This window comes from Periophthalmus magnuspinnatus, chromosome 10 (assembly GCF_009829125.3).
Source record: "Periophthalmus magnuspinnatus isolate fPerMag1 chromosome 10, fPerMag1.2.pri, whole genome shotgun sequence".
Classification (NCBI taxonomy): domain Eukaryota; kingdom Metazoa; phylum Chordata; class Actinopteri; order Gobiiformes; family Gobiidae; genus Periophthalmus; species Periophthalmus magnuspinnatus.
This window is the reverse complement of record NC_047135.1, coordinates 10215603-10229968: the sequence shown is the minus strand read 5'-3', so window position 1 is coordinate 10229968 and position 14366 is coordinate 10215603. Positions and strand designations below refer to the sequence as shown.

Sequence of the window (14366 nt, the reverse complement as noted above, 5' to 3'; positions counted from 1 at the left end):
GAATCAATACTTCAAAATAAAAGCACTAAATTTTATTACCTATAATAAAACCATTTAATGACGCAAATATATTCTCTTTCATTAATAATTATTTATAATAATGTATATTCTATTCGGAAAAATGTGCTTTAGTCCAAGTTATTAAGTAATAGGCTTTTGACATGCTTTTATTTTTATAAGCGTGACGAAAGTTGTTCTTATTTCGGATGTTAGGGACTTGTGGGAAGTGGAGTCCTGAGCTGTATTCAAGAGTTCAAACGTTTTCTGGAATAATCTGCAACATCAGCTTAACTTGCTATTATATACTAAAATAAATCAGTGTTTCAGAGTTAGGCTTCCATTCTGACATTTAAAGCAATTTATTTATGTGGAAAAAAAAAAAGTTTTCAAAATTTGATTGGAAATTTTTTATTTATTGTAACTTAATTGTAAAGATGCAAAAAAATTACAAAGAAATTTCCGTGTCACTGAAGATAGGAAAAACTCTTTGTGTTTGCTTTATGAATAAAACCAGGAATACTAATAATTTCACATTTTTAAATTACAATTAAATTATATTATAGTAATTAGTAATTCATTATAGTTTTATGTCCACTATAAGAAACAGACAGGGCTATAATGCACTATTGTTCCATCCATCCATCCATTTTCTTCCGCTTATCCGGGGCCGGGTCGCGGGGGCAGCAGTCTAAGCAGGGACTCCCAGACTTCCCTCACCCCGGACACGTCCTCCAGCTCCTCCGGTGGGACCCCAAGGCGTTCCCAGGCCAGCCGAGAGACATAGTCCCTCCAGCGTGTCCTGGGTCTTCCCCGGGGCCTCCTCCCGGTGGGACATGCCCAGAACACCTCCCTAGGGAGGCGTCCAGGAGGCATCCTGAGCAGATGCCCGAGCCACCTCACCTGGTTCCTCTCAACGTGTAGGAGCAGCGGCTCTACTCCGAGCTCCTCCCGTGTGACCGAGCTCCTCACCCTATCCCTAAGGGTGCGCCACTCTGCGGAGGAAGCCCATTTCAGCCGCTTGTATCCGCGATCTTGTCCTTTCGGTCATTACCCAGAGCTCATGACCATATTGTTATTAAACAATAGTGCATTATTTTATTTATATATATATACAGAAGATCAGGATATTTTTTTCCCAGCAGAATAAAGTAAAGCATATATATGACACATTTCACCTCCCATTTTAGCTTATAATCAAATCTAGCATCTATAGGCTTAAATATTTGTTAACACTGACAATAGGTGAGGTACAGATGAAATATTGCTCTATGTTTATGGGGGCTTCAGTAGCATCGACATTGAAGGTGCTGGTATGTGGCTTTCAGTGCTTTTTATGTTATGTGTCGTTATGGAGATGAATTGGTTTAGTTGATCACAGCAGAAGAAGCCATTTTGTTTATCCCACAGGCATTGGACCCTCTGTACAGGTAGTAGTAACCCTGGAAATGAGAAAATGAAAGTTATTTAGTTTACTTAATAAATAGAAATTTCCTTTCCAGTCATTAACAGCAATTTAACAGTCAGCAATAGCGCTGTCATGACATTACAATTTTAAAATCGATATCGATACCAAGGCATGATACACAATATTAGTCTCTAGTCTCTATTCCATAATAATAAAACTTATTGTTTAATATTTCCATGTGGTCTAAAGCTAGTACTGGTAAAGGTCAAGACCATTCTAAAACTATTCAGGAAAAGTAAAACTGTGTCCCATTTACGTTCTTACTTGCACTGATAACTTTTGCACTGTCGTTCTGCCCATAGTGTAATATATTGTATTGTATATCAAAGTTAATATTTTATCTCATTTTAATTATCATAATTTATATGACTGTTCTTCATTTAATTTCGCACCATAACACCGAAGCCAGTTCCTAGTTTGTAAATTCTGTTAACTGACAATTGCACTAATACTGTATAATAATTTAAAATAATTAATGTAAATAATTTTCTGATTCTGATTTTGTATTGATACGTCTGTATTAAGTATCCATACTAGTTCATATGTGTATGTGTTGTTTTGATAGAAATTCAGAAATTCTTTGGCAACTAACTAAATAAAAAACTCTTAAAATCATATTCTGAATTCAAGCACTAGTAGATGATAATAGGTACCTACATCTATCCAATAATGATGATGTAAACTTAGACTGATATTGTCACTAATGGGTAATCAGGCCAATGCAATGATTATGACCTTATTTTAGATTACATTTTTCTTACCTGCTCCCCATAATTCTCTCCCCAGCTGTTTTTGATGGCCCAGAATGGCACGCCATTACCTATTAAAACCATTACAAACTGTTAATGTAAATTAAAAGGTTTATAATATCTCAAAGTACAATCATATATGAAATGATAGTGTATCAAATCACTTACGGTTTCCATATCCAACCATGAGTACTGCGTGGTCAATCATCCAGGGGTTACAGAAGATTTTCCAAGGATGCGATACCCCCCTTCGGTAAAACTACTCACGTTTGAACAGTAAAGAAATACACTGTATAAATAAGTGAATAAATATTTCTCTATGTGTTTTAAGCATAGGACACTCACCTGCATTGCAAAAGCATTCAGAGCCACAGACACTGGTCCATGCTCAGCCAACCAAGCAGCGATTTCTGAAAAATAAAGAATGTTTTATACTCTAACTAATGTATTCAAAACTTAAAAAACACTTCAAGTTGGACTATGTAACATTTCTGTTGAGAGTCTGGCACCTGCTTGACTCTGTGGAGATGTCATTGCTTTGCCTGGAATGTTCGGTAGTATAGCATTACACATCTATCCCATATACATTTATAGGTGTCTAGTATCTTGAAAAATATGCATTCTAACTGTGAGCAGGGTTGCCTCTCCACAGATCTGACCAATAAATTGGTCCAACTGTAACCTAAAAGGTAACCTGCTTGTCTTTATGGAGATAAATAAGTTTAACGCCATACTGTGCAAAGTTCTAGGCAAAGCAACAACATCTCCATGAGTGCTGGACTCTCCACTGGAAAAGTTTCGTAGTATATCTTTAAAAATTAAAGTGAATTTGATATGGTACAAAATTGTGCTGGCTAGGCAACTGGGTCAGAGCATTTTCTAAAGTTGTATTGACGAACCATTCTCGTCCTTTGCAATCTCCACGGAGCTGTTGATATAAGCAGCCACTTTCCGGGTGGTGAAGTCGCATCTCTGCTTGTGTCCGGTGTACGAGTAATCATTCTCTGTCTCTAGACCACCTGAAAACAAGACACAATACTGTTTAACGATTTAATCCAATAATTAACATAATTAGGGTGTTGAAATGTGATAAATAAACTAACATTTCCAGGCCGACATTTGTAATGTTTTGTGTAGTAAAATAAAGTAAAATTAAAATAAATATGTTTTAATGAATCCTGCCAATTCAGTCTAACTTCTTTTCAAGAGCTCAAAAGACAGTGCCACTAACTGATGTCATGAGGTGGTGTCCTCCTTCACATTATCTTCCTCTTTTTCAGAATCAAGACTTTCGAAGGTTTTACAGCCATTGTCAGCAAACAAAATTCCCAAACTAGGAACTTCTTTCATAAAATGTTGCACTTTCACTGCACTATGTATCATTTCAGCTCTCTTCTTGTTCTTTTCATTATTATTAACTAGTTTGCGCCCTCTATTGACAACAGATATTTAGCGCCAAAAAATAAGGTTACTTTTACTTTTAAGTTATAAACATGAACTATACCATGTTGCCATTAAGTAGTTACATAATACAGAATAGGACAATGATTGATAATTAAGACAATGTTATAACACGTAGCTGTTCTTACCCAGTTTCTCAATGGCTTCATAAGCGTTTGAAGGCAGTCCTCCTCTGCAGGCTTGGTCCAATCCATCACAGTCAACCAGCTCTAAAAAAAGTAATATTTTAACATTTTAAAATCGTTAAAGCCTGTTTTTGGCATCTTTAGTCGTTACATTATATTAGAATATATACAATACATTGCTAAGCACAAATTAATTTCCTTGTAAAAGTGATGAGTTAACAGAATATGTGAAGCAGTAAAAGATCTTTTGTTTTGCTTTTAACATACCTTGCTCAGAGAGAGAGAGTAGCGAACCATTTTTGAGGAACCACTGTCCCTCGATGTTCCCTGTGACAGAAAATGCCCAACAAGACCCGCATGCCCCCTGCAAAAACCACATAAGAAAGAGGTATTCAGTGAAGACTCACTTTAAAGCTGCACAGCATAACTTTTCGGGTGGAGGTTACGCCACTTGCTTGTCTTAATGAAGATGATATTTTTCTTAGAATGTTTCACCATATCACATGAAACTTCTTCATCTCCATGGGGACAAGCAGGTGGCAACACCAAGCTAAGTTACAGGCCAGATCTGTGGAGTGGCATCCCCGCTCACAGTAAGAATGCAGGTATTTCAAGAGTTTTGAACAATAAACTAGCCTCACCAGCAAGATGTATTTTCGTGATTTCACAAACTATTGAGAATCTGCATCTGACTGGTCCTGCACCACCGATGGTAAGTGGAAACTGACCAACCACAGGGAAGTATAGTGGTTTGTTTGGAAGCCAAAGGCAAATGAACCTAAACAAACACGGCATTGCCGACAGGCATACTTCGGCTTATTTTAGTAGAAATACATACTAATGCTGCTCTTACACATCGAGAGGAGCCAGCTTAGGTGGCTCTGTTCAGGATACCTCCTGGACGCCTCCCTAGGGAGGTGTTCTGGGCATGTCCCACCGGGAGGAGGCCCCGGGGAAGACCCAGGACACGCTGGAGGGACTATGTCTCTTGGCTGGCCTGGGAACGCCTTGGGGTCATAACAGAGGAGCTGGAGGACGTGTCACGGGTGAGGGATATCTGGGAGTCCCTGCTTAGACAGCTGCCCCTGCAACCTGGCCCCGGATAAGCGTAAGAAAATGGATGGATGGATATATACTAATTTGTTTCTGAAAAATGTGCAGTGGAAAGTGCTTTGTGCATTTGTGAACGTGATGAAAAAAAATGCTTGATAGACATGTTTAATGCCATATGGTGAAACATTCAAGGCATTCCATGGGAGATGGTGGATCCCCAGACCAAAAAATGACATAGTGCACCTTTAATGATAGGTGATGAACTATTACTTTAGTATCACTAGTTAAAGGCTACTTTTTTTGCCAGTAGTATTATTATTAAAAGCAGATATTTATGAAACAGAGTAGAGACCTGGTTCTTGACTGGACTGACTGCCCCATGCTCCCTCCAGTCCCAGCTATCAGGCGCGGGCTGAGCTGCAGGGGGAGCCCTCTTCATCTGTCTGTGCTGTGTCCACTGACTCAGCATCGGGTTCAGATACACAGAATGAAATTCCTCCTCTGAACACAAGACAAAAATAACATAAATGTGTGGAAATAAAGCTAAAACAATGTCTACTCTTAGTTATAATGAGTTTAGAATTGTTTAAATACGCTTATTTGGTGTTTTTTCTGAGTAGTATCAAGACATTAATCTGACAAGTAAGATTATTACTCTTGAATTTAGCTAAAAAGACAATTTAGAGCTAAATTCAGTTTATGTAAAACAATAAAAACCACAATGAAAAAAAATGCAAATATATCTCTCTAAACTAGTCCCAACAACTCAAATTAAGATGAACTTAGTGAATATTTTCTTTGAAGATACACAAAAATTTAAAAGGAACTGAAACTTGCAGTGAAATCTTATAGAAAAAGCTATGAAGCAGTAATTTGTGCAATATTTAAAACCATAACCACAATATTTACAGGCACTAAAATAACTTCTTACTCATATTATTGGCTTTCAATATTCATTTCCTGAACACAAAGAATAAAGTTTTAATCACTGTTTTAATCACTGCCTCCAAAGTTTGAGTTCTGCTCCATACTGCATGCTTTTACTGACAGAGCACTGGGTGTAGACTTCTCAATTAAAATGTCCCAAGCTGACTATTGGCAATTAAATGACAGAATTGTAATCTCAATTAAAATTTCTTTAGTTACAGCCCAACAAAATATCATCTGATTATTATTATAGACACAACTTTTTCAACATTGCACACACCTTCTACTCCTTCAGCAAACATTGGATTTCTTCATGTTGACAAAAGCCTTACCAGTTAGATCACTAAACTTGGTCACTCCATACTCCGCTGATCCCTGGTCCAAAGACTGAAGCTTCTCTGCTGTTTTTAGATTTTCACTAAAGATTTTCAAACGACGGTCAGCCTCTGTAAAAATAAACAGTGGTGAAAAGAGTACTACAAATTTGTAGTAAAGTAAAAGTACAATTACAAGGCTAAATGTAATGTACTCAATTACAGTACTGCTTCCAAAAATGTACTTTACTGTACTCAGTACTCATACAATTTTAAATGCAACTAATTTGAATTACATGGCTATAATTGTACTCCATTATAAGTGTAAGTAAAGGTTTAAAAATCTACTAAAAAAAGTACAGTTACCCCAAAAATCTACTCAGTTACAGTAAACATGGGTATTTGTAATTAGTTACTTTCCACCTCTGAAAATATATAATTTATTTTGCATGAATCTTACATTATTAAGTGATTAAGTTGTTTATCTGGAGATAAGTTCCTTTTCTACAAGAAGGTGGATTATTCATTCACTCTTAGTCATATTTGGCAATGGTTATATTTGCGTAAAAAAAAAACCTCGCAGATCTGAGTCAGCATCACAATCACAACAACACAGTTACACCGGCTGGGTGGGTGAAACGTCTTCTTCATACACAGTTTTAATCAGTTTGGATACCTTTTAAAAGGACAAGTAAATATCTGTAAGTATTAAATAAAGGTCAGCAATTGAATTTTTGATCAGGAATGTTTTGAAGATATGAAAAATGCGGCATCATCATCATTTTCCCAAATTGTTTAAATGCATAATAATTTTACTGTATATAAACTTCTGACTTTGAAGAAAGTAATGAGTAGTGGTAATCCTAATTGACTTAAAGCAGGAAAAGTTTAGTCTGATTTCATTTTAGACTGAGAAAACAAAAGCACATGTGTCTTTTTAAATAGTGTATGTAAAACTTCTGGTTTCAACTGTATTAACATGTGTAATCCCTAAATCATACAGGTAGGTGTAGTGGTCCATGAGCATATTTGGTTTTATACTTGTTCTGATACAGCTCAAGATCATTCTAAAGCTGTTCAGGAAATGTTCATTTCTGTCTGGTTGATGTGATGTTTTTTAGTTTGACACTTGTTCAAATGTGTATCTAGTTTCAATACCAGTTGTAGTATCGATTAGTATCTCATTTTCGATACTTTGACAACCCTAGTGCACAGTCATTTGTATTACATTGTAGTGAGTGACAGACCTTCCTGTGTGCTGTAGTCTTTGTTGTATTTCGCCATGAACTCTTTAAATTGGCCCAGCAGCTTCAAAGACTCCACCTGCACAGGTTCAACAAGTTCAACCATCAACATCTGTACAATTTCTTCACTAAAAATAAATGAAGGTTTAGGTACACTTCCATCTAAAGGCCAAAATTATCTTATTTAAAACAAGATCACTCAACTGGAATTGTCAAGTTAATAGGAAAATTTCACAAATGATGATTAGGGGTCAGACTATATTGAAAACTGTAGATCTCGTGGGATATTCATGGCCTGTAGAAGTCAGTGCCTAAATAAAATTCTTTAGGCCCTGTTAAGATTTGTTTTAGTTCTAAGTTAGACCTGGTTTAGTCCTGGGTTAGACCTGGTTTAGTTATGGTTCAGTCCTGGTTTGGTCATGGTTTCATACTGAGTTAGACATGGATTAGTCATGGGCTAGACCTGGTTTACTCCTGTGTTAGAGCTGAATTAGACCTGGTTTAGTCCAAGTTTTGTCCCCATTTCATCCTAGGTTAGATCTGGTTTAATCCTGTATTAGACCTGAATTAGACCTGAATTAGTCCTGGTTTAGACCTCAGTTAGACCTGGGTTATGCCTAGTTTAGTCCTGGGTTGGACCTGGTTTAGTCCAGGTTAAGTCCAGCTGTACCTCTTCTGCTTGAACATATGAGTCCTGGATGTGGTTGGTTTCTTCAGGGTACACTGTGGAATTGAGAGCATCATTATTTGTTTCATTCACATATATAGACACTGATACCTAAACTGATAAAGTTGCAGATATAATTCTAAAATAAATGGTACAGTAAAAGTGCCCCTCCCTGAACCGCCACCTTAACGTGGTGGAGGGGTTTCAGTGCCCGAATGATCCTGGGAGCTATGTTGTCGGGGGGCTTCATGCCCCTGGTAGGGTCTCCCATGGCAAACAGGTCCAGGGAGACGGGTCAGACGAAGAGCGATTCAGAAGCCCCTTATGACGAAACAAGGCCGTTTACGTCGCCCGGACCGGCGTTACCGGGGCCCCACCCTGGAGCCAGGCCTGGGATGGGTGCTCGACAGCGAGCGCCTGGTGGCCGGGCCTTTCCCCATGGGGCCCGGCCGGGCTCAGCCCGAAGGAGTGACGTGGGGCCGTCCTCATGTGGACCCACCACCCGCAAGAGGATCCATAAGGGGCCGGTGCTTGAAGATCTGGTCGGCAGTCGAAGGCAGGGGCCTCGACGATCGGATCTCTGGACATGGAGACTGGCTCTGGGGACATGGAATGTCACCTCGCTGGGGGGAAAGGAGCCGAAGCTTGTGCGGGAGGTTGAGCGTTACCGACTAGATATAGTCGGCCTCGCCTCCACGCAGTTTGGGCTCTGGAACCCAACTTCTTGAGAGGGGCTGGACTCTCCATTTCTCTGGCGTTGCCCACGGGGAGAGGCGGCGAGCTCGTGTGGGCTTGCTCATTGCCCCACAGCTCAGCCGCTTCGTGTTGGGGTTCACTCCGGTGAACGAGAGGGTCACGTCCCTGCGCCTTCGGGTCGGGGACAGGACACTGTTGTGTCGGCCTACGGGCCAAACAGCAGTGCGGAGTACCCGGCCTTCTTGGAGTCCCTGGGAGGGGTACTAGACTGTGCACCAACCGGGGACTCCGTTGTTCTCCTGGGGGACTTCAACGCCCATGTGGGTAACGACAGTGACACCTGGAGGGGCGTGATTGGGAAGAACGGCCTCCCTGATCTGAACCCGAGCGGTGTTTTGTTATTGGACTTCTGTGCTAATCACAGTTTGTTCATAACAAACACCATGTTCGAGCACAAGGGTGTCCATCGGTGCACGTGGCACCAGGACACTCTAGGTCGGAGGTCGATGATCGACTTTGTTGTCGTGTCATCTGACCTCCGACCGCGTGTCTTGGACACTCGGGTGAAGAGAGGGGCTGAGCTGTCAACCGATCACCACCTGGTGGTGAGCTGGATCCGCTGGCGGAGGAGGAAGCCAGACAGACCTGGCAGACCCAAGCGTATTGTAAGGTTCTGTTGGGAACGCCTGGCAGAGCCCTCTGTCAGAGGGGTCTTCGACTCACACCTCTGGGAGAACTTCTCCCTGATCGCGGGGGAGGCTGGAGACATGGACTCCGAGTGGGCCATGTTCTCCACCTCTATTGTCAATGCGGCCGCTCGTAGCTGTGGTCGTAAGGTCTGTGGTGCTTGTCGCGGCGGCAATCCCCGAACCCGGTGGTGGACACCAGAAGTAAGGGATGCCGTCAAGCTGAAGAAGGAGTCCTATCAAGCCTTGTTGGCTCGTGGGACTCCTGAGGCAGCCGATGAGTACCGGCGGGCCAAGCGTGCTGCAGCTTGTGCGGATGCAGAGGCAAAAACTCGGGGTTGGGAGGAGTTCGGGGAGGCCATGGAGAAGGACTATCAGACGGCCTCAAAGAAATTCTGGAAAACTGTCAGACGCCTCAGGAGGGGGAAGCAGTGCTTCACCAACACTTTTTACAGTGCGGGTGGAGAGCTGCTGACCTTGACTGGGGATGTTGTCGGGCGGTGGAAGGAATACTTTGAGGATCTCCTCAATCCCCCCGTCATGTCTTCTGAGGAGGAAGCAGAGACTGGGGACCCGGAGGCGGACTCGTCCATCACCCTGGCTGAAGTCACCGAGGTGGTTAGGCTCCGGGGGGGATGTTGTGGGACTGTCTTGGCTGACACGTCTCTGCAACATCGCGTGGCGGTTGGGGACAGTACCACTGGAGTGGCAGACCGGGGTGGTGGTCCCTCTGTATAACAAGGGGGACCGGAGGGTGTGTTCCAATTACAGGAGAATCACACTCCTCAGCCTTCCCGGTAAGGTCTACTTCAGGGTACTGGAGAGGAGAATCCAACCGATAGTCGAACCTCGGATTCAGGAGGAGCAGTGTGGTTTTCGTCCTGGTCGTGGAACACTGGACCAGCTTTATACTCTCCATCGGGTCCTCGAGGGTTCATGGGAGTATGCCTAACCAGTCCACATGTGTTTTGTGGATTTGGAGAAGGCATTCGACCGTGTCCCTCATGGTGTCCTTTGGGGGGTGCTCCGGGAGTATGGGGTCCGGGGCCCTTTCCTAAGGGCTGTCCGGTCCCTGTATGACCGGAGCAGGAGCTGTGTTCGCATTGTTGGCAGTAAGTCAAACCTGTTCCCGGTGCATGTTGGACTCCGCCAGGGCTGCCCTTTGTCACCGGTTCTGTTCATTATATTTATGGACAGAATTTCTAGGCGCAGCCAGGAGCCTGAGGGGGTCTGGTTCGGGAACCACAGGATTTCATCTCTGCTGTTTGCGGATGATGTTGTCCTGATGACTTCATCGAGCCAGGACCTGCAGCAGGCACTGGGGCGGTTTGCAGCTGAGTGTGAAGTGGCTGGGATGAGAATCAGCTCCTCTAAATCCGAGGCCATAGTTCTCAACCGGAAAAAGGTGGTTTGCCCTCTCCGGGTGGGTGGTGAGTCTCTGCTCCAAGTGGAGGAGTTCAAGTATCTCGGGGTCTTGTTCACGAGTGAGGGAAGGATGGAGCGTGAGATTGACAGGCGGATCGGTGCAGCGTCTGCAGTGATGTGGTCGCTGTATCGGTCTGTTGTGGTAAAGAAGGAGCTGAGCCCAAAGGCAAAGCTCTCGATTTACCGGTCAATCTACGTTCCTACCCTCACCTATGGTCATGAGCTCTGGGTAATGACCGAAAGGACAAGATCGCGGATACAAGCGGCCGAAATGGGTTTCCTCCGCAGAGTGGCTGGGTGCACCCTTAGGGATAGGGTGAGGAGCTCAGTCACACGGGAGGAGCTCGGAGTAGAGCCGCTGCTCCTACACGTTGAGAGGAGCCAGCTGAGGTGGCTCGGGCATCTGCTCAGGATGCCTCCTGGACGCCTCCCTAGGGAGGTGTTCTGGGCATGTCCCACCGGGAGGAGGCCCCGGGGAAGACCCAGGACACGCTGGAGGGACTGTCTCTCGGCTGGCCTGGGAACGCTTTGAGATCCCACCGGAGGAGCTGGAGGACGTGTCTGGGGTGAGGGAAGTTTGGGAGTCCCTGCTTAGACTGCTGCCACTGCGACCCGGCCCCGGATAAGCGGAAGAAAATGGATGGATGGATGGAGTAAAAGTGTTTTTACAATATTTTGTACATTTTTTTGTAAACGTTTGTCATTATCTTGTAATATCTAATGAACAGACCACTTCAAAATTCTGGAAGTAAGTTTTTCATTCATTTTTGTCAATTATTTAGAAAAATTAAAATATTAAGAGTAGAAAAAAGTTAGCCTAGTGGTCATTAGTTACCACATATCTGATCTGCCCCAAGCTTAGGTTAAAAATAATAATAAAAGAAAAAAAAAATGGGAAAAATTAATGAGAAATTGTCTTCTGGAACCTTGCAAGTGTTAAACTTTGACTCGTATTGAAAAATGATAGGCTTCAGTGTGGAGTATTTTAAACCCACCTTTAGGTTCACACTTCTGTTTGAGCAGAGTGGAGCTGCCCTGCCAGGGGATGTCCCAGACCTCAAACAGACAAACCTCCGTCTGAAAACACAAAAGAAAAGTGAATAAAAGCCCTCCATACCAACATGAATGTCAATACTGCAGATACAAGGTACACAGGGGAGTGCGGGTTTCATTCATTATTTAAATCACAAGGATAAGAATAACAAAGGCAAAAGCTTGTCTGAGTTACAAAATCAGAGGTGAAAGAGAGAACTTTTAAAAAAATATCACTGAACTACAGGTACTGGTACAATAAAAATGTAAAAAGTAAGACTAAATATAAACTATTCTAAGTAGTAAATACAGAGTATTTTCCCTTCCTTTCCTTCACCCCAGTCAGTATTGACTACGATTAAAAAAACCTACTACTATCACAGTACTACCATAAATACTGCAATTGCACAACCAGGCAAGTCCATTGATACGAATACTCTATGAATCATTATAGTTGGTATACAGTAGTTGATATTGATATGTGGGCTATGAAATCAATTTATATTTGTGATTTCAAGTATTCCTCTATACAATTGCAGTTTATTGCAACTGAAAATTTATCACCAATTGCTAATATGTGACCAACTTTCTAAACAGTAAAGTTATGTAATAAACGTTTGTATTTAGATGAACTTTTCATTGATTGGATTGGTTTTAGAATTACTTTTAAATTGCAATTTTTTTTTACACAAATGATTATATAGCGACCCAGAAAACAGACTTTCTTCTGCTGCTAAGGATTAAGTCCAGGTCACAAGATCAGGAGCGTGTCCACATCATGAACAAACAGAGGATGCTGTTGCAAGCAAAATTAACCCTGAGTTCACAGACTTCCTCATTTTGGTCAGATCTCATCCAGATGCCAAACAAACCAACACTTAAGAAACATATAGAAAAACTAAGAGAAACCATGATGCAAAATAAACCTGCACAACATTGAATAACTTTGTGATATGCAATATGGCTGTGAAGTGTTAATTAATGCAATATTTCAATATATATTTTGACACAATAATTTTATATTTTAAATAAAAACTAAAGTGTGAATGCCTTAATTTACTAGTAAGACTAGTAAGAAATACAATCTTAACATAAATAAAACTAAGATTAAATCAAGGTAAATCATAAAAAAAAGATCCTTTTCCATTTTCATTTAAGAGAATGACAGACAATATTACAATACTTTTACTATACTTTTACATTACATTGTGCAAACGTAAAACAAAACACAGAAGTAAATCATTGAACCTTGAGTCTTTGTGGCTCTGGGTCGAAGTCACATGAAAACAGCATGGCTGACTTCTTACACTGTGTGTTACTGAGCTCCACTGTGAGGTAGTAACGAATGCCTTTCACGACCTAAAAACAAATACATAGATTTTTAAGAATATATCACTTATTTACTGGCAATACTGTACAAGTGTACACTTGTGCATACGCCACATCAAAATTGAGACTACACTGGGACTAATTTCAGAACTAATCCTGGACTAGACCAGGACTAGAACAGTTTATATCAGGACTAAACTGGGCTCAAACCAGGACAAGTTTGAACGAGTTTATAACTGACCACCAAGTTGAAGCCATGTTACATAAACTTTTATAATGTATCTATTTAGTGGTAATCATTAAATGACAATTAACTATAGTGCTGTGCATGTATTTAGATAACAATTTAACATATTATATTTTAGCCTTCTGAACTGCAAGTCCAAAATTTCTGTCTGTTTTTAATTTGGAAAATATGAAGCTAAATAATAGGGCAATTTTTAAGTTCAGGCTGAATCTCAAAAGTGCCCAATTTGCAATAGGATAGTTAACATGGGTAAGAAATAAGTAAGCCGTCTGTGGAGCATGGGCCATTGTCTTTTAATTAATTCTTTATTTAATTAGCACCTTATTTATCAGACGTGTTCTCCTTACTTTATTAAGAAAGTAGGATTTGATATTGGCCTGGTTAAATGTCATAATGGTTAACACACATGTGGACAGTTGACTTGTTGAGGGCAATATACTTGAATGTAGCATTGTGTTAACATGGGCCTATTATGGACTAAATGGAGTGATGATCCTGAACGCACCACCCGTCACTGTCCCATGACCAAGCAATTACCGTAATACTAACTTAACACTGTATGAAAAAATGCGTTGCAACAGAAGGCCTAGGTTACGCATGAATTCCTCTATTTTAAGAAATACATGAAACAGTACTATATCTCCATATTGTTGAGTGAATGACCTGTTTAGTGGCGGAGATCAGCCGGCTAACTCTGCGCAAATGCAAGGCGTTGGAGCCCCGGTTGTACCGCTCTTCGGCGAACTGCAGCACTCTCCTGAGGACGGGGTCCGAGTCCTGGAGCCGGATAGGAGATCCAGGGGCCGGCTCATTGTCTTGGTTCTTGAGAGAGGAGTCTGGAGGAACAAACAGAGGCCGGGGGAGGTCTATGCCGAGCGCCACAGACACAACCAGACACATGAAAAACAACAGATTAACGCGAAATGAAGCCGCCATTTCGGCCTCT

At 41.6% G+C, this 14366-nt stretch overlaps 1 protein-coding gene across 1 annotated transcript; it reads right to left on the bottom strand.

Moving 5' to 3' along the window:
* Positions 1-388: 388 nt before the first annotated feature.
* On the bottom strand, positions 389-14356 carry ctsf (cathepsin F). The gene is made up of 14 exons (XM_033974374.2): positions 14084-14356; positions 13093-13203; positions 11808-11889; positions 8009-8061; positions 7342-7417; positions 6113-6226; positions 5206-5354; positions 4068-4164; positions 3804-3884; positions 3114-3233; positions 2560-2624; positions 2383-2473; positions 2227-2285; positions 389-1439 (listed from the first exon to the last, which is right to left on the bottom strand). The coding sequence occupies exons 1-14, from the start codon at positions 14354-14356 to the stop codon at positions 1365-1367; spliced, it is 1446 nt and encodes a 481-aa protein (XP_033830265.1). The 3' UTR covers positions 389-1364.
* Between the last annotated feature and the right edge of the window lie 10 nt (positions 14357-14366).

Coding starts and splice junctions, on each gene's coding strand:
- ctsf (XM_033974374.2), bottom strand. CDS start 14,356: ATGGCGGCTTCATTTCGCGTTAATCTGTTGTTTTTCATGTGTCTGGTT. Junction 11,890..13,092: donor CAGAGCCACAAAGACTCAAG/GTTCAATGATTT, acceptor TTGTGTTTTCAG/ACGGAGGTTTGTCTGTTTGA. Junction 1,440..2,226: donor GAGAGAATTATGGGGAGCAG/GTAAGAAAAATG, acceptor TCTCATTTCCAG/GGTTACTACTACCTGTACAG.